Here is a 25,532-nt window from a genome sequence, read left to right as displayed (position 1 = left end):
AAAAAACGTATTTAGGTTAAAAGTTGGCTTTTCTTACTTTAAATGTAATAATTTTAATTTTTTATTTGCACCTATAAATTCCTGTTTTAGCTTTGTTCTTTTTTTTTTAACTATCGCCGAATGGAGAATAACACAGAAATGATCTCATGCACACGATAATTTGGCTGTTTTTGTGACTGAAAAAAGTCCCCAAACCATGTTTCTATCTGCCACTGTATGACCTAACAACAAAGCTTTAAAAAGTTGAGCCTGATAGAAAAGTGAACCTTGTTCACAGATACAAGCCTTCACAGAACTTCACAGTTCTAGAATGGAACTGAAGGGGTCATAATGAGACTAAAATTGACCAATTCTGTCACAAGTGTCCCCTGAACTTCCAAGTCCCTACTCTTTGAAGTTTTGCTCATGGGAAACATAACCAAGAGAGGCAGCAGGGAGCTGGTGGCCGACGGGGCCAAGCCCCTGGAAGAAGGCCCAGCCGCGGCCCTCCACATCAGGCTCTACGAGGCCATCATGAGGCAGGACTGTGCGGCCATCCGGGTGCTCCTGAGAAGCCACCCCGTCAACCAGCCCATGACCATTCTGGCCAACTCCGACTCCAGCTACCGACTCCTCCTGAACCAGGTACCCCCCCCCCGGCCCCACTTTCTGCTCAGCCACCTGTAGAGAAAAGACACGCTGCTCCAAAGGCCCACCACCTAATCCGCGCGGGCTCCTCGAGGCCCCACCACACCCGCAGCCCCACGGGTCACCCCCAGCGCACCGCATGGCCAGAGCAGGCCCTCCTAAGTCGACGTCCCCCCCCCCCCCCACCAGTTACCACACACACACACGGACACGCGAAAGGACTAGAACGCGTTTAGTTCTAGTTTAGTTGGCACAATGCTGATGCCATCCTCTCAGATATGGTGATGACAGCTGTGTGAAGGGATTACTTTTCCCCTTTTTACATATGCTTTATCATTTTCTACATTTTTATACAATTACCTTTATAGTTATTTTTTCAAAAAGTCACCCTCTCCCTTACCCCACCTTCTTCCCTCATCCTGCTGTCACACTGTGAAGCCACTGATTACATACATATGCATTTTAAGAACCGGCATAAACAGCTCGGCGAGTCACAGGACACACGCCACGTTCTCTCTGAGACCCCGGAAATGTGGGTGTTACTCCTGAGACTATAACTCTGGCAAAGTAGGAAAAAACACAAAACCGCACTTGTCAATCACCCTGCAGGTTAATTTAAGGACAAAGTGACTTAGTAGCAATTACCGTTAACTTTCCCCTATGAGCTCCCCACAAGAATCAACTTCCAAAGCTTTCAGTAAGTGATTTCTGTTGCCTTGGTAAATCTGCATTTATGTAAAACACAGGTTTTATAATGAGAAACTCACTGGTTTGGGGTCCTTTAAAACAGTCAAAAGGAAGGAAAATTTCCATGCACATACCAGAAAAAATACCGAACTGAGATACTAAATACACGTATTTCCTCCAAAACAGCTGGCTGACACAATGGCCACTTCTCCCTGCACAGGGCTCCTTGTAACGTATTTCGGTTTCTCCCCCGAAGCAGACGCAGTCCATCATCCCCATTCATCTGGCTGCCAAACACCGCAAGGCGCAAAGTTTGCTCTGTTTGCTAGAACATGGCGCTGACCCCGAAGTAAGGTAACTCGACGGGGATCACTTCTAAGTGAGGAGATGCATGACTTAGGTTACCCTTCCCGGTCACGTCCGGACTCACCCATCCTTCGGTGTCATGGACTACAAAATCCTAGGTCTCGAATGAGCCCGTTTCCTTACTGACTAGATGAGAGCCTCTGAAAAACTGGCCGAAACGCAGGAATACACACCAGGCAGCCCACTGAAAGCATCCTGAGAATTAAGCGCTCAGCAATGATGCTGTGGAAAATGCGTTAAGTCCTGGTCGCAGCCCTCAAGGAGTTTAACACCCTAAGCTAGGGTGAAAAATAAGTAAACAGAAACAGACAACGGATTATCTTTTTATCACCCACCCCTAGAAAGTACGCTTCACAAAAGAGAAGCTTGTGTGGCTCCTCAACCTGTCTTCACCACCTAGACCAATGCCAGGCACTAAGTGCCCGATAAATACTACCTAGTGAAGCAACATCTTCTTGGCCCCATAACATTACAGCAAAGTAAAGCCCCAAATCCTCACTATGCTCCAGAAAAGCCCCCCAACCTGTGTGGCTCCCCCCTCACCCCTGCCCAGCTCTGCAGACCCTCGCGCTGTCCTTCCACGACTGGACATCACCAACGCGCCCCCTCCTCCACAGCGGCCCCTCGGTGCACCCTTTCCGACCCTTCCACCACAGGCCGCCCCCGTGGGCCCTCATAACTCTTAGAACTCTCCCCACAGGTAATTCTGGCCTAGCTACTGAAACACCTTTCGTGCCAGACTGTCAGGCCTGCAAGGGCAGAGACTGTTTTACCCTATCCCTCCCTAGCCTGGGGCCTTACGCTACATAAATACACGCGAACTGAAAGTCATTTCCAAATCTCAGCAGATCGGTCAGCTATTCATAATAAGCCTTCCCTTTTCTCTGCCAAATAAAGCAAGTTTGGAGGCCACCCGGAGAGACCTCAGCAGAGGGGCGCACGGGGGCCGCTGTAAAACCCTGGCTGCACCTGAGTTGGCGCAGGGAGTGAAGACCAACTGGTTTCACTAACTGGGGGCTGTGGGTCTCCAGATTCGACTCTGTCTTCTGTTCCACCTCCCCACACGCGGGGAGCAGATGCAGGGCCATGAAGAGCCACGTCGGCGGGGGTTCTGGCCCGGTTCGGCTCAGCTCTGCGGTAAGACCAGGTCACACCCAGGCCCACGGAACTCTCCCGCGTGGCTGCTAAACCACAGCACCGTGTGAGGTGCTGGGGCACAGGATTAACTAACATACAGCCTCGGAGAGGCCAGTCCCAGCAGGGGTAACAAAACTGAAACTGCTGTAGGAAGCTAGGCCCCTCCAATGCTGTGATGCACAGCACCCTGTCCCCCCAAAACGCCGTGATACCCCGAGGACTAAACGGCCATGCAGATTTCCAAACGCTTCTTCCAACTAGTTGAGGAGAATTACTTCAAATAGACATTCCCTTCTTGAGCACTAATTCTTCGTGTAGATACAATGTAGGTATTCATGGATATAGCGTAGACATTCGTTGATACAGCATAGATATTCGTGGATACAGTGTAGATACTTGTGGATATAGCGCAGACATTTGTGGGTACAGTATAATCTGTGATGAATAACTATTTTAGGGACACAAGAGGCCTTACCACACTTCACCTGATGCTGCTGCACTGGCCGATCATTTCTACCACGTGGACAAAACCGGGGAACAGAATACGAAGGATCCTGACAGACATTCAGAACGATGCCATAACATGTCTCCGCATTTTGTGCGAACACGGAGCCCAAGTCAACGCTCGGGTAGACAACAGCAACAAACACTCTCCCCTCCACCTGGCCATAACCTATGGGACCTATCCAGTGCTCTCCATTTTAGCCCAAAATGGTGCCCACATCAATGCTGTTAATGAATCCAGCATGACGCCCCTTCACACGGCTGCAGACATGCTCAACAAGGAGATGATGGAAACATTAATTGCCTGTGGAGCAGATGTTAACTGCGTCATCTCCTCCACTGGGAACACGGCCCTTAAGCTGGCGGTGTGCACGGCGTCGAGCAAAGCAGGCCGAACGCTGGCCGCGGGCGTGAACTGCATCCGTTTACTGCTAATTCACGGAGCCCAAGTGAATGCCCGGGACCACGAAGGTCAAACGGCTATCCATGAGGCGTGTTTTGGAGGCAGAGAGGCAATTATCAATCTCTTGCTCGAATTTGAAGCAAATGTCAACCTATTAACAAGAAACGGGGAGTCTCCCATCTACATGTACCTTCAGCGCGGTTCCAACATAAGGGACACGGAGCTTCTGGCCAGGCTACTTCATCGCTCTTATCCTTTGAGACTGACCAATAACCACGGAATTCTACCTGCGGGAATCATGCTGCCAGAATTCCACCTCTTAAGGGAAACCCTCATAAAGCTATCTCAAAGACCCTTATCCCTACAGGACATCTGCAAAAGGAACCTCAGGAATATTTATGGTGAGAAGTACAAAGGGCACTTGAAGCGACTTCTCCCCGCGAAGATGTGGCATTCTGTATATGGCTTTCATGACTTAGCTTACCTCCTGAAATAGCACCCCCAAGTGGCACTGGCCATGGAATTTCAGTAACTCACCGCGCGGTTTCTGGCTAAGACACATACCCGGGCAACACTGAACCCATCAGCTTGCACATCCCGGATGTACAAACCATTTGGTTCCTAAACTTTTTTCAAAAAATAAAATGATCTGCACGTTAACTTTTTTGTTCCCAAATACTCTTTTAAATACATTTTCCACAATTCAACTTTTTGTTCAAAAATAAGCCACTTAAGGGGCGCCTGGGTGGCTCAGTCGGTTAAGCGGCCGACTTCGGCTCAGGTCATGATCTCGCGGTCCGTGAGTTCGAGCCCCGCGTCGGGCTCTGGGCTGACAGCTCGGAGCCTGGAGCCTATTTCAGATTCTGTGTCTCCCTCTCTCTGACCCTTCCCCATTCATGCTCTGTCTCTGTCTCAAAAATAAATAAACGTTAAAAAAATTAAAAAAAAAAAAAAGCCACTTAAAACTCTTCTGCCAAAGAGGTAAACGTGTTCTTTCTTGATAGCCTGTTGTGATTAAAAATCAGGATAAGCACAGATTTTTTAAACAGCAGAAAAAAATTGGCCATATTAAATTCCCTTGAAGATACACAATTATAGAAACAGATTTTACCTCTAAGGCTGCAATAACCTATGAGGATTTTTGTCCGCATTAAATACATTTAATGTCCTCAATTATATTAGTACTCCGCACACTTACTACCTGGAAAACCAGTACTAATCCTCCAGGGAGAATTTTCAAATGCCCAAAGATCACTGCCTTTAAATTCAATCTAAAGTTCGGGACCTATAGGATGATAATTTACATAAAAATAATGATAATCCTCTAGATAAATGAAAGAGGATACATAATTCCATCTAATTCAAAGAACCAATGCCACGTCCTCCCTGATACGAAATTACTGCTGCTTTCAATGACTCAGCCTCTCCACTTACCTTCAGATCTCTGTGTACAATTCCCATGTTGTGTATGTAAAACACACCTTCCACCAGTTCTTGAAAAATTTTTGTTGCAACACTGGCCATAACATAGGGACCTTCAAGTAAAAGAGGAAGTTTTATTTCTCTAATTGTCTTTTTACTCATTACATTACCATCTCAATGTTACATAGTTCTAAATACATTAAACACATTAACATCGTTCAGATTTTCAACAAAATCAACATTCCAAAATGGCTAGAAATTAGACAAGAAGGGCTCCTCAGGTGGCTCAGAAACCACCACAAACCAGCACCCTAGTGAACAGAATTGGTGTCACTAATTTCACTCAAGAGCCCCTGTAATAATTACCTTGCAAACCATTCTTCGGGCATCAGGTGGCTAGATTAAATTAGGTTTAAATCTTCTTCGACCCCTGACATCCCTCACAGCTAATAAATTTGGTGTCCTAAACCCACTGTGGATTAGAGACACTGTTACAAATAATGGAATAAAAAAACAGATACATTAGGCTAGCTTGAGGAGTGAGCTTCCATTACGTGGACGTTTGCAATGCTGCAGTTTCCAAAATTGACTAACAAATGAAAAATGAAGTATAGGGAAAAGTAAATAATTTAATTCATCTATTACCATGATGATATAACACCTAACTTTAGAGGGCGGGAAAGTTCTGTAGGACTAAAACAGAAATTGATAAAGACAAAAATCCTGGAGTTTTCCAGCTAAGCTATTTCGGTGAACATCGTAACGAGAACTTAATAGCTTTTCTGTTGTCAGCCACTGTAAACCTTAAACAGACTGCTTACTTTCAAGCACAACACGAGACAGGCTCCTTTCTCCTGGATGAGCCTACGTCGTTACGCAGCTCACCTACCCCACGCTCCCCTTTTGCACCAGCTGGCATGTACCTCAGGAAACTCAAGTCCTTAGCCCAGTGCTTGAGAAGACAGAACACTGTGTGCGTGGGTGTGTACACAAGGGTACCACTCACAAGCACCTCTACTACCAGCGCCCCTCACACCGAGGCCACGACCCCCTGTCCGCAGGGATGAAGGAGGGCTTTGGGGCTTTCACAGCCTTGGAACAACTACCTTCCTTGGGTCTGTCGGTAAGAGGTGCCCATCTCGGGCCCCAGCTAGAGGGTTCGGTGCCGCACACGGGCCCGATCCAGGGAGAACACTTTCCGTTCCCTCAGCACCGCACCCTTCACACCGACTGCTTCACTCCTCAAACCCGATCACATGGGCCGATCCACATTTCACAGGGGAGGAAACAGGCAGAGAACAGCCCCCTGACTTGACCCAAGCCTTATGGCCAGTGAGTGCTAGAGGCAGGATACAAACCGGGGTCTATTGCTTCTGGACTGTTGGGAATGGCTCCTGTAAAACTACACGCGACAGGAAGGAACGCACACGGTGCCGGAGTACTACAAAGTAAAACCTTTGTATTTTAAAGTATTTTTAGAAGAAAAATATGTATCGTTCTAGCTAGCTACATCATACACGGTCTTGCCCTGTTTTCATTGTCCTGGATGGTGGCTTACTGTCCTGGATGGTGTAAATCGGAGACATCCCATACATCATGAGGGACGCGTTACTTATTTTCCAAACGGAAGTTGAAAGATCAACAACTCCATACAGACTTTAATAAGCCATTCTTCTTGTAGAAACATCTGCGTATAGCACTACGATGCCTGTGCAGCAACGGATACAACCCAACAGGGCACTGAAAATACCCTGCCTATTCCTTGCCACGACTGAACTGAGAAAAGCGTGCCAGGTTCTGATTACACGGTAAACCAAAGAAGCGGCGAACGTCGAGTTCGCCGTCGAGTTCGAATGTTTGAGGGAGGCATTATGTTTCTGCCTTCACTGGAAGCTAATCTAAGATTCTGGGTGGGTTAAATGACCTGTATTTTAGACCAAATAAAGGGTGACAGTGTCATCAGGAGTGAACAGCAAATGATTAATACTCAGTATTTAGCTGAGGCTTTACTTAAAACCCAGTCTCTTGTGTCCCCAATTTTGGTAACGGAATATACATTAGAATCGACAAGAGAATTTTCGAATAAATACCAAAGGCCAAACCCTATCCCAATACCAATTATGTAAAAATTACTGTGTGGTCTCAGACAACAGCCTTTTTAAAAAAACAGACTTTACTTGTTAAAACAATGTTAGATCTACAGAGAAATGGAGATGATAGTATGGCTCCCACTTACCCCACACCCAGTTTCCCTTTAATAACACCTACATTAGTATGGTACATTTGTCACAATAATGCACAAATACTGATACAAGCCCACAAACTATTCAGACTTCCTTAGTTCTTACTGAATGTCCCTTCTCTGTTCCAGGACTCCGTCCAGGACACCATATTACATTTAGTTGTCATGTCTCACGAGGCTCCTCGGGTCTGTGACAGTTCCTTAGACTTTTCCTATTTATGACGACCACGACAGTTTTGAGAAGTACTGGTCAGACACTTCGTAGAACATGCTCAGACAGAGATTTGTCTGATGTTTTCTTACAACTAGATGGCATTATGGGTTTTGGGGAGAAAGACTCCAGACACACAATGCCCCTCTCATCACCCCTTCTCAAGGGCACACACTATGAATAGGAGTTTTCACTGCAGATGCTGACCTTGAACACCAGCCAAAGTCATGTTGGTCGGCTTACTCCACCTTAAAGTTATTCTTTCTCATCAACGACACCTTTTTGAAAGCTCCCTAGGTGATTCTAATGTGCGGCACAAGTTGAGAACCAGTGTGATGGTAATTTTAGAAATTACTAACCTGACGGAGTATTTCTAGAGGATATCTAACTACAGAGGAAGGAAGGGGATCTGGATCTTCAGAGAGACAAACTTTTCACCCCCTACCCTTCTGTAACGATTTCTTTAAGGGTGTAATTTTGCAAGAGTATCACAGTGTCATGTTCCAAAAAATAACACAAATATTTAAATTTCCTTGCAAAAATTCTAAAAGACCTTTTTTGCCCAAAAGCATTAACCTGAATTCTAGCGTCTTACTGCTTAGGTGTCAACAAACCACGTCTCTCTTTTTATAGACCTCCATTCTTAAAAAATGTTGAAATAAGCACCATTGTTTCTTTATGTTAAAAAGGTGATGTTTTTCCCCTAAAGCACCTGGAGGTAGTTCCCCTAAAGCACACGGAGATAGTTCCTACAGTGGAAGACCGCCCATGTCTTGATTTCCCAGCCCAATGTTTCCAGATATATACGGTACTCACATGCAGATTCGTCCACGTACTCCTGGCCCCGCTGGTTTCTCTCGACTATCCAGTCCCACAGCGAGAGCTGGCACAGCTGCATCTGGATGTGCAGCATCAGGTGGTACTGCACCTGGGGGGCGACACAGCTGGCTCCCACCTGTGCATGATTTGCTCCTATCATTCAGTCAACAGATACTCGCCTGCCTACTCTAGGCCAAGCACGGGGGCTAAGTGCTCAGGAAAGAGACGACAAGCACGTGTCTACCCAAGAAGCCCCAGGGTCTAGTGAAGGAGACAGGGAAATAAAGGAATACCGAAAACGGTGTGTCATAACCCAAGGGGGCAGGGGTAGGCCCGGTAGGAGCATGGGAGCAGCTCCTGAATGGGACACGGAGGCACGGGGGCTGAGGCTATGTGGTCTGCTCGCAACACAAACGGTTTCCAAAGCTAAGCACCATGTCAAAGAAGGGCTGTGTGGTATTCTACTCTCTGTATACCTCAAGGTATATGCACTGTGGTGGCTTCACCGGGTCCATAAACAACTTATTCAAGGAAAAGGTGAGCAAAAATTAAGCTTGCTAGAGCCCATTTAGGTGCCGAGGAAAATCCCCCAAATGTAATACAGGGAAATGAAATGGTTTTGATGAACAGTCCTTCACACGCAACTCCTTTGGATCTGGAGGACTCTGCTCAAAGTTTTGTGTTTCGTGAAAAGCACATGCACAGAGCCACATGGTCCTGGACAACGAGAATTAATTCTGCATACATACAGATGGCATACAGCTCTGTAATCCCAGCATGCGGACTGTATATAGATTCTGTTAATGTTTAAGATTTATTTTGTTTTTTTTAAACACAAATTCCCAACACCAGGGAGAGTATGCAGGAGTCTCACCGACATGTAAGTGTGACCCTAATGAGTGTCGTGAAAATGGACTTGGGGATCTCTCCTCTCCTCTCTCCTAAAGTCACGTTCCAAAATACAGAAAACCTTTATGCATAAACATATGTGTACAGCATGATGCTAACACACAACACAAAAAGTGTGAATGATGTTTCCAGCTCCAGGGGGCACAAATGAGAAGATCTAGAGAAGACCAGAAAAGGAGTGGTAGGAGCTAACTAAGCAAAGGAGAGAAGACCTAACACAAGGGCCACAGGCGGGGGAACGTGGAGGGGAGAGGCTGACCAAAGCAGATGAAGGGCGAGAGGGGAGACGGGGGAGGGCAAGGTGAGCAGTCAGCGGGGGCAGGGAGAGGCCACAGCTAGTCACGGTCCTTGACATAATTGCTATGGCTGAGCATCAAATCATCGGTAGGTTCTGGGAAAGTTACCTACCTCCGTCTGCCCCAACAAACTTAAGTTTTCCGAAGATTCCTCAGTGGATGCGAAATTCTCTTCTAAGTCGGAATGATGCCTAAGTGGCAGCTGATGTTCGACGATCGATCTGGAAGGCAAATCGGCCAAACCATTTCCCTGGAGTAAACCGGATGATTCAAATTCACTGGCATCTCTTGTAACTGCATTGGTGGTGTAATTCACCAATCTGTTATTCTGATTTTCAATGCCAGATTCTTCTAAGGACTTCTCTTTCTCTGAGGTGAGCTCGGCGAAGATAATGGATGAGCTGTTACTTTCATCAGTTTTAACATACTGATTTCTGGAAGGGAAAAAAAAAACAGTAAAGCTAAAAACCGACGTAAAAAAAAGATAAAGAGTAACTCAGCTGTCCCCTCGAGCCCTCAGAATCTCGACTGGTAAACTCCTGAAGCAAATGGCATCAAATCTCTCTAGGAGCAACATTTACTGAAAACACTGACAAGAAATGGCTGAGAGGAGGAAACAATTTAACATTTTGTAATGAAAATGAGGAAAAAGACAAACACAACCCAGGGCAGGTTATACCTTAACCGGCCAAACTAAACACCAGTGCACACACCTGTCGTCGTCCTCGTCGGAGATCACTTCCAAAGATGGCAACTGAATAGAAATTCTATCTGTCAGACAAAAACAAAAACATATCTTCAAGCAGCCTAGTTTTCTAAGTCATAGTCAAAGGCAGAGCTAAAATAACACCAAATGAGGGGCACCTGGGTGGCTCAGTCGGTTGCGTGTCCGACTTCGGCTCAGATCATGATCTCGCAGCTCGTGGGTTCGAGCCCCATGTAGAGCTCCGTGTTGACAGCTCAGACCCTGGAGCCTGCTTGAGATACTGTGTCTCCCTCTCTCTCTCTGCCCCTCCCCTGCTTGCCCTCTCTCTCTCTCTCTCTCTCTCTATCTCTCTCTCTCAAAAACAAATAAACATTTAAAAAAAAAGTTTTTTAAATTTTTTTTTTTTTTTCAACGTTTTATTTATTTTTGGGACAGAGAGAGACAGAGCATGAACGGGGGAGGGGCAGAGAGAGAGGGAGACACAGAATCAGAAACAGGCTCCAGTCTCCGAGCCATCAGCCCAGAGCCTGACGCGGGGCTCGAACTCACGGACCGCGAGATCGTGACCTGGCTGAAGTCGGACGCTTAACCGACTGCGCCACCCAGGCGCCCCAAAAAAAAAGTTTTTTAATAAATAACAGCAAATGGGACCACAAGTCTAAAAATGTCAATACCTTCTGGCAAAATATAATAAGCGTATTCAAATGCCTGGCTCATTTTAGGAATTGTAGAAACAGAGCTATTCAACTATGCCCAAAAAGGGTAGCGGGGAGCAAACTTCCTGCAGAAGACCCGAGAGTTACTGCTGTAGGTTCTGTGGGTCTTCCAAGGACTCGGTCCCAACTACTGGGCTATGCTGTTGTGGTGCAAAAGCAGCCACAGACAATACACAAATGAATGAGCCGGTGACCTAGCAAACTTTGCTCATTGATGTGAAATCTGAATTTCAGGTAACTTTCACAAAATAGTCGTCTTTTGATAGCTTTTAAACTATTTAAAGGGGCGCCTGGGTGGCTCAGTCAGTTAAGCGTCCGACTTCAGCTCAGGTCATGATCTCACAGTCCATGAGTTCGAGCCCCGCGTCGGGCTCTGTGCTGACAGCTCAGAGCCTGGAGCCTGTTTCAGATTCTGTGTCTCCCTCTCTCTCTGCCCCTCCCCTGTTCATGCTCTGTCTCTCTCTGTCTCAAAAATAAATAAATAAATAAAAAATAAACTATTTAAAAATGTAAGAAAACACCCTCCGCTCAGGGGATGCACAAAAATGGGGGTGGGCCAGGTCTGGCCCACGGGCCGAAGTTTGCCAACCCTTCAGCTACACCGTGTGTACCTGCTTACCTTGTGTTTGGGCCACGTGAACATGTTCTATCCAAGCAGTGTGGTAGCCCACTATACTAGGATGCTGAAGGCCGGCCAGGACCTTCACTTCCCGCAGTACCTACAGAGGAAACACACTTAGATCTGGCTTTCACGGACAGCTGACTAACTGTCCATCGTACCAAAATACCACTTGTTTCAGAGCAAAACAACCGAAATCCATCTGAACAGGAAATCTAAACTACGTTAAGATAATCGTAATATTATTGAGACAAATGGAATTGTCACAGCAACAAAATAACGTACATGTACCGAGTGCTTCACACTTTACCGAGCCCGTTTATATTTGTTCTCTCATTTTACTACTACCAGTAAGTCCAGTGCTTGCTTCGGCAGCACATATACTATGAGTAAATCCAGTCCCTGAAGGTAAATAAAACCACTGCAGTCACTACGTCAAGGACAGGAGACACAAGTGGCTTAGAGGACTATGTCATTTGCCCAGGACCATACAACATGTCGGGGGGAAGACCAGAACCTGAACTGAACTCAAATTTTCATAACAACCTATGCTGTATATGAATGATTTACTTTAAAAATTAATTTCCCCAGCAATGCTCCTGAAATGTGGTCAGTCAGGAGCGTCTATAAAAAATTATGTCAGGGACGCCTGGGTGGCTCAGTCGGTTGAGAGTCTGACTCTTAGTTTGGGCTCAGGTCATGGTCTCACAGTTGGTAAGATCGAGCCCTGCACTGGGCTCTGCCCTGACAGTGCAGAGCTTGCTTGGGATTTTCTCCTTCTCTCTCTCTCTCTCTCTCTCTCCTCCCCCCCACTCTCTCTGCCCTTCCCTCACTCGCACTTTCTCCCTCTCTCTCTCTCTCTCAAAATAAACCTAAAAGAGGGGCGCCTGGGTGGCGCAGTCGGTTAAGCATCCGACTTTAGCCAGGTCACGATCTCGTGGTCCGGGAGTTCGAGCCCCGCGTCGGGCTCTGGGCTGATGGCTCAGAGCCTGGAGCCTGTTTCCGATTCTGTGTCTCCCTCTCTCTCTGCCCCTCCCCCGTTCATGCTCTGTCTCTCTCTGTCCCAAAAATAAATAAACGTTGAAAAAAAAAAAAATTAAAAAAAAATAAAAAAAATAAACCTAAAAGAAAATTAAGTCAAATAAAAATTTAGTTTTGATGTTTGTTTTACTGTAACCCACTCAGTAAATTCGGCAATCCACAACACCTAGTATTAATTTAAAAAAATTTTTTTAATAAAAAATAACTATCAGAGCCTAATGAGCACCAGGCGATGCATGGGACTGTGGAACCACTATATTGTACTAATATAACACTGTATGTTAACTGGAATTTAAATAACTTAAACCCCTCCCCCCCAAAAGCCCCCATATCATCTAGTATTTGCCAAACACACACACACACATAACTCTTTCAAAAGGACTTAAACACTCAACTATTCAAAACAAATACACTTAAAAAACCATACCTTCATACAATCTGTTTTAGTTGCACCATTAATCAGGATTTTTTTAATTGCATAATACTGACCATCTAATTTATTCCTGACCTAAAAAGTAGAGGGAAAGAGAAAGTACGTTGTGCCATTAAATTCCAACAGAGAAAGTTATTGTAACCTGAGCTCAGGATCCAAACTAGCTAAAGAGATAAAATTAAGCGAAAGACAAGCCTCCTCTTTAATAGTAAAGAGTTCAGGGAAGTCGGCCATAGCCAGCCAGACTAGAAGCTTCCAAACTGCAGTGAGACTCCAACTCCTAGAGACTCTAGGTCTGAAAAATGGGAATGTTAGCAAAAAAAAACTATGTAAGGCCCAAAATACAATACCAATACCACGACTTTCTTCAATGATACGTTTTCAAGAAAATTAATATAGTTTCCAGAATCTGCCTAAACCACCAGTATGGTTAGGAAAAGGTTAAAACCTGCTGACTTCCCCGTAAATGACAGATCTCAACGAAGAGTAAGCCTACATGATTTCTAGGAATTTCCTTTGAGCGCTTTAAATAATAATCACGAGAACAACTTCTCAAAATGCACTTATTCAGAGTAGGAGGTCAAAACAAGGATGTGGGAAGCAACCTTGTACACTCTTCCGTATCCACCTTTTCCTAAGACAGCAAGCTCTTCAAATTCATTTAGGTAACGTGAAGTCTGTGCTTCGAAGGCTACTTCCCTTGATCTAAAAGCAAAATACAAACAACCAATCAATATCAAAACAGGAGAGATTCAAGAATCTAGGATATTTCACGTTCATTGCATTATTAACCTACCAAACCTTACTTATCACTAAATTATGATGGTTTGAAAAGATGAGCCAAAATGACACTTTTCACTCTCTAGGAAGAAAATATTTGCTAAGCAAATCAACATGTAATACAGACGGCGAGTGGGGAAAAAATAAAGACAGGAAAGGGATCATTAATCAAGTAATCAAGTATGTTACCAGTAATTAGCATTCCAATTAGAAATTATCAATGTTTTAAAGCAGGAATCCTAAGGATAACTAACAAGCAGCAGTTGATTAGCTGAGCTCAGTAACAAACCTATTTAAATTTCTTAATGAGACCAATTACGGATTTTAAACTAGCATTTCCTACATACAACCAAAATTCAATGTTGTTCTGCTGACAGAGACCGGGTGTCAGTGCCCTCAATAAAGGGTGGGGCTTATGGAATCCACACAGAAAAAGGAGTGGAGGGGGGACAAAAGAGGGAGTGGGAATGAGAAGTGATACAAATCTTGGAGCAGCAACTATTTTCCCAGAACAAAGATTTTAATTTTCATAAATTACCCGAACTACATTATTTTTAATCCGCAAACTGATTTCTGATTAATTCAGGATAAGTTCTTAATTTCTTTTGGAGAGCTTACTCTTTGCACAATCACAGAAGTATTTAACACATACCTGATCTTCTGGATATGAGAATTATCCTCACGAGGATCCTAAAATTAGAAAACTGCTTTTAAAAGCATTTTGAAAAGTTCATGGAATGAGGAATCTCACAAAATTCATGTGAGAGTCATGTCACATTAACAGTCTCAAATGCTCAAACGACATTCCAAGAAAGAAAAACACTCTGGCGTTTTCAATGTCACCTAGGGGTTTACGGTTGAAAACACTTCTCTCTTCACCAAAAGATCACTACTTGAAAAGCTATAGTCTTGCCATCCACTGCCAAAGATGAGAACTGACCAAGGAGTTCTATCAGCAAATAACTCTAGCTTTGCCTTCAAAATACATGCAGAAACAGACCACCTCTCACATCTCCACTGCTACCACCCATTCCAAGCCACCATCACTTCCTGTCCCTGTATGACCACCTGTCTCCCTGCTTCTACCCTTGGCTCCCTCCATTTATTCTCAACACGGCAGCTGGGGGGGCAGGGGGGCGTCCATTAAAACGAAAGTCAGATCATGTCACTCCTTGGCTCAAAATCCTGTAATGCTTCCCATTTTACTCGGAGTAAAAAAAAAACCAAAGATGTTAAAACGGTCTCAAGATCCTACCCCATCTGTCCATCTCGCTGCCATCCTTCCCTACCTCTTCCATACTCTCCCCTTGCCTATACTCCAGCCACATGGCTGCCGGTGAGCCAAGCACACTGCCACCTCGGGAATCACTGTTTCTCTGCCTGGACACTCTTCCCCCAGACAGGTGCACGGCTCATACTCAACTTGGGCTCCTCACCTAAATAACTGGCCACTCTGTATATAACTCACATTTTCTAAGCCCTTTCACTGCTTTGTTTCTCCTTAACACTTACCACCATGTAGCACCCTATTTATTTTTATACATTTTTATGTTGCTGTTGCTGACTGCCCTCATCAGAACATAATCTCAAAAGAAAAAAAAGAACATAAGCTCCATGAGGGCAGGTGTTTTTGTCTATTTGGTTTGCTGCCTGAATCCCAGCCTAACACATAGTAGTCACTCAATAAATATTTGTTGGATAAATTAAGGTTAACGTTTTCATAAACCCGTATTATAATCAGGACTTCATAATGCTTTACAACACAGTTCTCTTGAAATTAAAATGTTTTTGTCATATATGAAGTGTATTTCAGCGCTTACCTGACGAACTCTCTCTTTGGCGGACCTCATCAAATGGGTAATAGCTCTGTTGTGATGTAGTCTCAGTGAGCTAAACTCATCACTACAGGTAAAAGAAGACAGCAGTCCCATTTTGATAAAGGTCTGACAAAGCACTACAAAGAACATGGAAAACTATTATTAGAAAGGCCATCAATAAGATGACAATTTTAAGGAGACTAAAGAGTATTAATAGCCTCTATTAAAAAAAAACCACAAAACCTCTGTAAGAAAAAAGTTATCTTCATACACATTACAATTTGGATATTGAGCCTCTAACAGAGAAGGAACAACCATCACTCATCGATCAGGAACACATCTACATTTGCTTATTAGATACTGAGCACTTGCTTGTTTACCATGCCTGGATGGTTGGTAAAGTACTAAGCTGTTTTTAAAAAGGCAAGAAAAAAATGTAAATTTACTAGTCTTCTGACATTCAAACACATCACATCTCCTTTTGCTGACAGGCAATGAGGTCCGAACAGAGGCAAAGTGAAAACGTTATTAGAACAAAAGTTGTTCTCAATTATGGACCCTCTCTAACCCACAAAGAGTACATGTGCATCAAGACCAAATACCAGGGGGAAAGTCAAGTCTGAAGTCACAATACCAGGCTCCTCAGAAAAAGAAGTTTCTACAGAAGTGCTTGGCTTTTATTTTTTCATAAACACACACACACACACACACCCCATAGAGAATATTCTTTCTATATGGGTAATTTCATTAGATTATTAACTAACTGAATAACATCAAAAACATTTTAAATATATTTTATTTAAAAGTTCAGTCACCTGGGGAAGTGAGGGTGCCTGGGTGGCTCAGTCAGTTAAGCATCCGACTTCGGCTCAGGTCATGATCTCACGGTTTGTGAGTTCAAGCCCCACATCAGGCTCTGTGCTGACGGCTCGGAGCCTGGAGCCTGCTTCGGATCCTGTGTCTCCCTCTCTCTCTCTCTCTCTCTCTCTCTCTCTCTCTCTCCCCCTCCCCCACTCATGCTCTGTCTCTCTCTGTCTCAAAAATAAACATTTAAAAAATATATAAATAAATAATAAATAAAAATAAAAGTTCAGTCACCTAAAAGAGAATTCAAAAATATCTTAAAATCAGCAAGATTCAGATTTGCTTTAATTAGGAAGAATATTACTACTTAAAGGTAGTTATAACCTGCTTTTCTATTCAATGAGCTCAATATAATAATCCCCAGCTACCACTGTTCCGGAGCCTACAGAACACGTGCTTTTGTATAACCCATCTCCCCATCACTCATTCAAAAAAATAAGTGTACACGCGTACATTTTTCATGTCCCACCGAGCTCATCAAAATAATAATCTGCCTTTAACTAAGAACATTCCGTTCTAAGACGGCATAAAGGTATCTGTAAGTCTGAGGATTCCTAACACTAAACAAGACTTAGACTTTTTCAGTAGAAAAGATCCTCAGAATCTGTGGCTGGTTGGAGCTATTAAAGAGGCCACAGTGCTCTCAGTGAGCTGGACCAGAAACATCATAACCCGTAATTCTGCTCACTTCTGGGCTCAAGTTTCTTTTTTTATTTTTTTTTTTAATTTTTGGGGGAGTTCAAGTTTCTCACACACATAACCTATGGCAGCAATAAAAATAAACATTTCAACCACTGTGGTATAATAAGAAACATGCTTGGTCTTATCTCCTAAAATTCACACAGCTCCTAAAATTCTTGTGATTTCCCAAGTGCTGAGGGGGCGAGGAGCATCTTTTGTTCTAATATTTGGTCTTCAACCTCAGTTCCTGACACAAGAGCTTCTAACACCCTTGGAATCTCCAGAGTGATGAGTGTCTTTGTTACGCTGATGAGACGACTGAGGGTCCCCCAGAGAGCTTCAAATGGGGAATGGTCACCACAAAGACCAAGCCATGATTAGAAGCTTGGAACTTTCAGCTCCACCCCTCCATTCTCCAGGGAGAGAAGAGCAGGAGATTGAGTTCATTGATCATGCCACCATGATGAAGCCTCCATACAAATCCCTCAGGTACAGGATCCAGGGAGCTTCTGGGTGAACACATCCACCTACCAGCAGAGTGATGCACCCCATCGCCATGGAGAAAGAGGCTCCCATACGCTGGATCCTACTGGTCCTCATCCTATGTGCCTCTTCATCTGGCTGTTCACCTGTATTGTTATCATACCCTCTACTGTATAATCAACCAGTAAGCAGAAGTGTCTCCCCGACTACTGTGAGCCATTATAGCAAATTATCAAACCTGAGAGGTCGACCCTTTATAGTGAACAATTTACAGCCAAGTTGGACACAAGTACGGGTAACCTGAGGACACTGGGGACCCACTACTTGCCAACTGGCATCCAAAATGAAGGCAGTCTGGGACTGAGCCCTTAACCTGTGGGAACTGACAATAACTCCAAGTAGTATCAGAACTGAATTGAATGGTAGGACACCCAGCTGGTTTCAGAGAACTGGTCAGCACGGGAAAATACCCACACACTGGGTGTCAGAAGTATCCAGCACGTAGAGGAAAACAGTTTCCTGTTCAACAACACGGCATGCAGCTCTTCCAGGGCTCTGGTTAAGAACTACTTCAGAATGAGTAGCTGTGATTTTCATTTACCTGCTCACCAACCAAACCATGACAGATCTTCAAAAATTACATGAAGGAACATGTTATAGAAACAAAAAAACTATCTTTCATTTGTTTAAATACACACGATCATATGGTTATTAATCTTTTGGGCTCCTCAATGACAATATTCATTAGCAATTACCCAAAGAAGAATATAAAACACATTCAAGAAATAGAAACTATTAATACCTATTTCAAATGTTTATATACCAGCTGCTTCTCAGACCCACAACATCAAACAACATAGTATTTCTACAAGGCTTATTTAGCAAGATTTACTAACATTTAAACACCTGTCTTGAACGAAGAGGGTTTGGTTCATGCACATGGCTCAAGTGTTCCAGCAAAGAAACAAGCAACAGTTGGTTTGCAACCGCAAAAGGGAAAGTCGGCTGTTGTAGGGGTCCTTTTAACACTTGGAGTTCTGCTGGGACATCAGATTCTAAAAATTAAGAGGAAAAAATGTTAACAGTACACATATCTCATAATGACAAAACAGCAGAATCTAATTAATGCAACACAAACTATTTACATTTAAGGAAATAAAACACAAAACAATAGTTATGCCCAGTGGGGTAAATCAAGACAGACTTACCGGAACTGAGTTTTGAGTTGAATTCTGGAAGTTGGAAGACTAGCAGAAGGATGCCATTGGGGGGTTGGGGGTTGGGGGGTGGGAGGTGGGGAGTTTGGTAGTAATGAGGTGTGCAAAGGCAGAAATAGGTAGATGAATAACTCAACACTCAAGCAAATGAGAGGGAACGAGATGGCTTCAAGATGTCCTTCGAGAGGACAGCCGAGGCCTAGTCATAAAGAAGGGAGTTTGGCAGCAGAAAGAGGGCAAGGGAGAAAGGACGGAAACCACCTGGGGCACGCACTACGTCTACACCAGGTGTTTCATGTGCACAAGCTCATTCAATCCTCACAAAACAGTGGGAGGGAAGTGTTACCGTTCTCACTTTACAGATCTCAGAGGTTAAGGAACTTATAAGCAGACAGGTCAGAATAACTCCCAAGCCCATCCTCTTTCCCTTTTCTTTTTTTTTTTAAAGTTCATTTATTTTGAGAGATAGCGAGTGAGAAGGTGAGGGGCAGAGAGAGAGAGAGAGAGAGAGAGGGAGAGAGAGAGAGAGAGAGGGAGAGAGAGAGAATCCCAAGCAGGCTCCATGGTCTCAGCACAGAGCCAAACACGGAGCTCGAATTCACCAACTGTGAGATCATGACCTTGAGCTGAAACCAAGAGTCGGACGCTCAACCGACTGAGCCACCCAGGGGCCCAAAGCCCATCCTCTTTCCACTACACAAGACCAAGCAGATGAACGAGTTGGCACTTGAAGTTGAGGGTTGTAAGTTCTCACTTACTCTTTATTTAATATGTTACTGAACAGGCCAAAAGCAGTCAGAAGGAAAAATGTTTGAGGAAACTGCTCTGGAAACACGCGATATGTAGACGGAAAGGGGTGTGCAACAGTCAAGAGCCCAGTAAAGGAGTAAATGAAAGAAAAAACATGGAGGAAAGAACAGGTCCCAGAAATGTCAAGAAAGAAATGGATTGACCAACTATACAACACCAGGAAAAGGAGGATGGAGGCGTTAATGGGAGTGAAAACTCTAAGACGGGGCGTTAGAGAAAAGATGAGACCTCTCAAACCCTCAAGAGCTGTGGACCCATTCAATTGGAAATGCCCTGCAGAAAGAGACCATACATCCTACACCTGCTAAAAATCCTCCCCATTTCAAATATTCCATTCCACCCTCCTCTATAATCTATTAAGGTCCTCGAGAAGTCAGTTTCCAAGTCCAGGCTTCATCACCAATCTCCTCTCTGACTTGTAAGGAGACCAAAAGAACACCTGTGGCATACACAGATGTGCTATTCGTTTTAAAAGAAAACTTAACCAAGTATGGGGGCGGGGAAAGAATGAAAAATGTGCCCATGTAAAAACTTCTCTATGTAAAGACATCTTAAAGTTAAAACTTGAATAACACATTCAGATACAATACACAGATCTGTACTATACATGACAAGAAAAAGAAAAGATAATAAATGTATATAAAGCTCTTATAAGCTAGTAAGAAAATGAAGCACAGATAAAATTCAAATAGGTTTAAGCTAACTAGTAACTAATGACATACATATTAAAATAACTATGGTACCAGAATTTGCCATCAGATTGGTAACTATTTTTAAAGTCTGAAGAGGCGCCTGGGCAGCTCAGTCGGTTAAACGTCCAACTTTGGCTCAGGTCATGATCTCGCAGTTTGTGAGTTTGAGCCCTGCGTCAGGCTCTGTGCTGACAGCTCAGACCCGGAAGCCTGCTTCAGATTCTGTGTCTCACTCTCTCTCTGACCCTCCCCCACTTGTGCTCGCTCGCGCTCTCTCTCTCTCTCTCTCTCTCTCTCAAAAATAAACAAACATTAAAAAAAACTTAAAGCATGGTATTGTTATGGATACAGAAAAGCAAACACTTTCAATCACAAGGGGGTAAAAGTGCTTGCAACTTCTAGCAATAAATACAGAATTCAAAATGTGCAAACATTTGGCCTCACGCTTCTAGTTTTTGGAAATATCTACCAAGAAAATAAGTAAACAAGGCACAATGTATAAGATGTTTAGCATACCACTGTTTAGAATACTGAAAACCTGCTAGGTAAGTTATATATATATATAACAATATTATGCAGCTGTTGGAAACGATGGTGTATAAAAAGATAATCATGACTAGTCCATTATCCAGTCAAAGGAGCAAGCTATAAAACACTAATACTAATGAAGGTGAGACAAGATAGCTCCATAGGAACTAACACAACCTCTCTGGTCATCATTTTATCAAAATGTATCAAAACTTTTTTTTTTAACCTATTTTTTTAACCCAACAAATCCTACTTCTGTACATGTAGTCTAAGGAAATAATCAGGTATCAATAAAGACTTTTGTTGGGCGCCTGGGTGGCTCAGTTGGTTAAGCGTCCGACTCTTGATTTCGGCTCAGGTCATGATCTCATGGTTGGTGAGATCGCACCCAGAGTCAGGCTCCGTGCTGACAGCAAGGAGCCTGCTTGGGATTCTCTCCCTCCCACTCTCTGCCCTTTCCCTGCTCTAAGAAATAAGCATTAAAAAAAAAAAAAATAGATAAAAAGCAGAATGTAAAAGGTTTACCATACTATGATCATAATTTAAAAATGCATTTATTTCAGGGCGCCTGGGTGGCTCAGTCGGTTGAGCAACCAACTTCGGCTCAGGTCGTGATCTCACAGTTTGTGAGTTTGAGCCTCACATCAGGCTCTGTGCTGACAGCTCAGAGCCTGGAGCCCGCTTTGGATTCTATATCCCTCTCTCTCTGCCCCTCCCCACTCATGCTCTGTCTCTGTCTCAGAAATAACCATTAAAAATTAAAAAAAAAATAAAAATGCATTTATTTCATAGCTATATAAATATATATATACAACAGAAAGAACAAAACAGACAAAATCTCTGCCCCTTCTGTTTTCAACCATACATCAATAGAATTTGTACAAGAAATGAAATTACAGTGAACACGCTGTTTTATAGTCTGCCTGTTTGATCCTTAGTATCTAGGATCTTACTATCTAGGAATCCACCTGGCTTACAGTAGCCCTCATTAATATTTGCAAACGAACACACTAAATTGTTAGCAGTGAGTTCTCTGGGATGAGAGTACAGATGACTTTCTCCTTTTTCCTTGATTTCCTTAAATTTTTCTGAATTATTTCTCTAAATGTTTATTTGGACAAACTCAGAAATCTTTAACCCGTTCATGAGATCTTTGACAATACTTTTTGAGAGAGAAAGAGACAGCACATGCACACAAGAGAGGGGCAGAGGGAGAGAAATCTTAGGTAGGCTCCGTGCTCAGCGCAGAGCCTGACACAGGGCTCAATCCCACGAACCCTGAGATCATGACCTGAGCCGAAATCAGGAGTCGGACAATAAACCAACTGAGCCACCCAGGTGCCGACCAACAATAGTTTTAAATGTAAGTCATCGAATAAATTGTCTCTAGCTTTGCCAAAATGTAAACAGTAATCTCTGGGTGATCAGATTGTGGTTTTTAAATTTTCTTCTTTAGGTTTTTCTAGAATTTTAAAACACACTGTAATGTGAAAAAAAAATTTTTTTTAATATACCAAATTGTCAACAATGGTGAAATGATGGTTAGGAGAGTTTTCTGCTTCTCTATACTCATACTTTCCTATTTTCTACAATAATGAAATTCTACTTTTTTTTTTAACATTTATTCATTTTTGAGAGACAGAGAGAGAACGTGAGCGGGGGAGGGGCAGACAGGGAGGTAGACACAGAATCCAAAGCAGGATCCAGGCTCTGAGCTGTCAGCACAGAGCCCTAAGCGGGGCTCAAACTCATGAACCACGAGATCACGACCCTAGCCGAAGTCAGACGCTCAACCAACTGAGCCACCCAGGTGCCCCAAGTTCTACTTTTTAATAAGAAAAAAGCAAAACAAAAAAAAAAAAAAAAAATGACTGATCAGTGGAGTCAAATGAACTAACTAAATCAAGAAAATAGCAACTATAAAAAAGACCAGTGGACAAATACTCAGACGCAGGAAGGAGTAAAACTGAAAGGCAATGAAGGCTGACACTGAATGCTTCCCGCTTCAATCCTGGTTAAGTAGAAGAGGAAGATCTAAGTGGGTAATAGGAAAGATGAGGTCGGGTCCTCTTATAAAAAAGAATAAGAAATAGTATGAGCTCCTAGGTGAATTAGAGTTCTAGAATTCTGCCAAGTAGGAGGTGAGTAGACAAACAGAAAAAAGGATCACCTACTTCAGGCTCCTCAGACAAGTATGATCTTAATAAATGGTCCATTATTAAATGAAGGAGGAAACTGGAGGATTAATCTGAGCCAAAAATTCTGGAAAACTTGTGTCAGATGAAAGAAGAAAACCAGTGAGTCTGACAATGGGCTTACTGTTGCTCTCCTTCTAGGGCATGCTGGGGCAGGGGAGTGGGGGGGGGGCATGCAGTAACTGATCAAAGTCGGTCCCCACATAACAGATGGCTGAAGAACACAGGTTATAGAGTTACATCTAGGTTCTGAATTTTCTGACTCTACCATCAACTGGCAGAGTGACCACCTCACATCATATAGATGACCTTCAAGAAATTCTGTTAACAGTTCTGTTTCTAAGTCTACTAAAAAATGAAACTATTTTCCATAGACCTTACTTTTCACGTAAAATGATAAATCATGTCTGGATATTCTGGGCCTCTTTGGAAGAAAAGGCAATATGTAAACACAACAGTACTGTTAGTAACCTAGTAGAAGTTTTCCAAAGCTTATCTAAGATCACTCCCTTCAAAAATAATCTCTCCTTTGCAGAAAACCTTATCACAATGTTACAGATAACACAGACCTGCATGTTTACAGCTGGGACTTTTCCTCTGACATAACACTTCACCTAATATTGTGCTGCCTTAGTAGACCAGGTTTCATGTGAAAAAATCGGTTCATTAAAAAATAGTTCTCTTAAAACTACTCTGTCAAGGACCTACTAAAATTACCACCGCAGTCTGCTTTTGTCTCCCATTAGGGTCAAGAATTATAGACAGTATTTGGGTGAAGTTCGAAGGACTTTAGAAACAAATGAATCTTTTCAACTTGACTTGCACCTTCAAATCCACTGCAACATGTTAATACTTGCTTCATGCTTAAACTGAGCAAGTATTCCCTGTAATCATCCTAACTACCGTAAACTAAAAACCTCCCTGAATCAATGTATTCATTCCTGATAGCACAATTTAATTTTAAAAACTGCCAAAACAACAGGTAGTAATTAAAGACCCTAAGAACCTTCAATAAAATAGTGGATACTTTGAAGTGGTTAGAGTCAATGTTTTAAGTACCTCTCACTATAACATAACTTGCCTGGCTTAACCCTGTATCTCCTAGTAACCAAAGGTCCTTCACCCCCCAAAAACCTTGAGGCATTGTTTTTCTTTAAACCGAAAAGGGTGATTTCCATACGGCCCCACTATAAGTCTTCAGCTCCCCTATCAGTGAGAAACTACAAATTAAAACGCTTAACCCAAACTGTTAAGCGTATAAGGTCCGCAAAATCTCCGTCTAGTCGTTCACAAAGCTCACTCTCAACGTCTGACCAAACCACAGGGCTCGAAAGCTGGAAAGCAGCCTGAGCGAAGCCTTACCAAGGACTTCGAGTCCGCAAAGAGGAAACCACGGAACAGAAACGTAAACAAACCAGTGGGTCGGGGACGCTCGTTTCAATAAATGTTTACCTTACCCATGCCGCCCGCCCGCCGCCCCCCGTCGCTGGGCCGGGGTCCAGCCGAATTCGCCCCAGGGCTGCGGCGAAGCTCGGGGCTGCTCGCAGCAGCCCTGCCCGCTCGGGAATGAAGGTGGATGGGTGCAAGAAGAGGGCCGCCGCAGCATTCCGGGTCGCTCACCATCATACTTGGGGTCCGAGCCGTCGGCCGGGAACTCAATGGCAGGCGGCGCAGGAACAGCCTCCGCCCCGTCGCCCTCCGCCTCGCGCTCCCGGGCCCCGGAGCCGCCTCCCAGCATCGCCCGCAGCGCGCGGGCAGCTGCCCAGCCCGCCCGCCAGCCAGCTAGCACCACACCGCCTCACTCCGCACCAGCCTCCGCCACCGGATCCGGAAGTAGCCCCTCGCACGACGGAAGACCCGCCCCGGCCTCCCGCGCGCCGCCAGTGCGGGGGGGGGGGGGGGTCCTACCTCAGGCTCCGCCCTTCCCCTTTTCCTGGGGGAAAGGATGGGCTGGTCCTCGCGCGGAGGTCCATAGGTTGTGGGTGCTGGGTTCTCGCTACGCCGGGGGTCCTCCACCTGTGTTCCCGTCCGCCCTGGAGACCTTAGTACCCGCACACAAGTCAGGGTGTTGACATCTCACGCCAAGACTCGGATGCTAGTGTAAGAATCCTGTGTCTGCAGATTCTAATCCAAATACATACTTAATGCGGATGCAATACTATTTGTCATGTGTTTAAAAAAAAAAAAAAATCAAAAGCATCTACAAGACCTATCTCAACAAGAACTGAACCTATTTTGGTCAACCGTTAGACCAACAACAAAAAAGGGAAATGCCAAACTGAATCCAACCTAGCAAAAATTTCGCTGCTTTTGAGACTGAACTTTCA

General features: G+C 43.9%; 2 protein-coding genes across 4 annotated transcripts in view; one reads left to right on the top strand and one right to left on the bottom strand.

Annotated features, from left to right (window-relative positions):
- Positions 1-25,033, bottom strand: part of EIF2AK1 (eukaryotic translation initiation factor 2 alpha kinase 1) — a 31,672-nt gene extending 6,639 nt beyond the window's left edge. The window contains exons 1-11 of one of the 2 annotated variants that reach the window (XM_086692987.1): positions 24,826-25,033; positions 18,660-18,818; positions 15,739-15,872; positions 14,571-14,608; positions 13,744-13,843; positions 13,133-13,213; positions 11,665-11,764; positions 10,337-10,394; positions 9,736-10,057; positions 8,416-8,527; positions 5,159-5,259 (exon numbers count right to left, since the gene is read on the bottom strand). In XM_086692987.1, the coding sequence (XP_086549113.1) occupies positions 5,159-5,259; positions 8,416-8,527; positions 9,736-10,057; positions 10,337-10,394; positions 11,665-11,764; positions 13,133-13,213; positions 13,744-13,843; positions 14,571-14,608; positions 15,739-15,872; positions 18,660-18,818; positions 24,826-24,943 (1,323 nt within the window). In that variant the 5' untranslated portion in view covers positions 24,944-25,033. Of the gene's footprint in view, positions 1-5,158; positions 5,260-8,415; positions 8,528-9,735; positions 10,058-10,336; positions 10,395-11,664; positions 11,765-13,132; positions 13,214-13,743; positions 13,844-14,570; positions 14,609-15,738; positions 15,873-18,659; positions 18,819-24,825 lie in introns of those variants that run through there. The other variant, XM_086692988.1, reaches the window with a different exon arrangement.
- On the top strand, positions 342-4,384 carry ANKRD61 (ankyrin repeat domain 61). Of its 2 annotated transcripts, none has more exons than XM_086692990.1 (3): positions 342-624; positions 1,574-1,668; positions 3,275-4,384. In XM_086692990.1, exons 1-3 carry the CDS (start codon positions 406-408, stop codon positions 4,218-4,220), a joined length of 1,260 nt encoding a protein of 419 aa, XP_086549116.1. In that variant the 5' UTR covers positions 342-405; the 3' UTR covers positions 4,221-4,384. The 2 variants fall into 2 exon arrangements, with proteins under 2 accessions (XP_086549116.1, XP_025779057.1); XM_025923272.2 differs by having other exon boundaries at positions 343-624; positions 1,571-1,668.
- Positions 25,034-25,532: the final 499 nt, after the last annotated feature.

The sequence above is a fragment of the Puma concolor genome, chromosome E3, assembly GCF_028749965.1.
Source record: "Puma concolor isolate L17-30 chromosome E3, mPumCon1.1.hap2, whole genome shotgun sequence".
NCBI classification, from domain to species: domain Eukaryota; kingdom Metazoa; phylum Chordata; class Mammalia; order Carnivora; family Felidae; genus Puma; species Puma concolor.
Note: the sequence above shows the minus strand (reverse complement) of the source record. Positions and strands in the feature narration are given on the sequence as shown.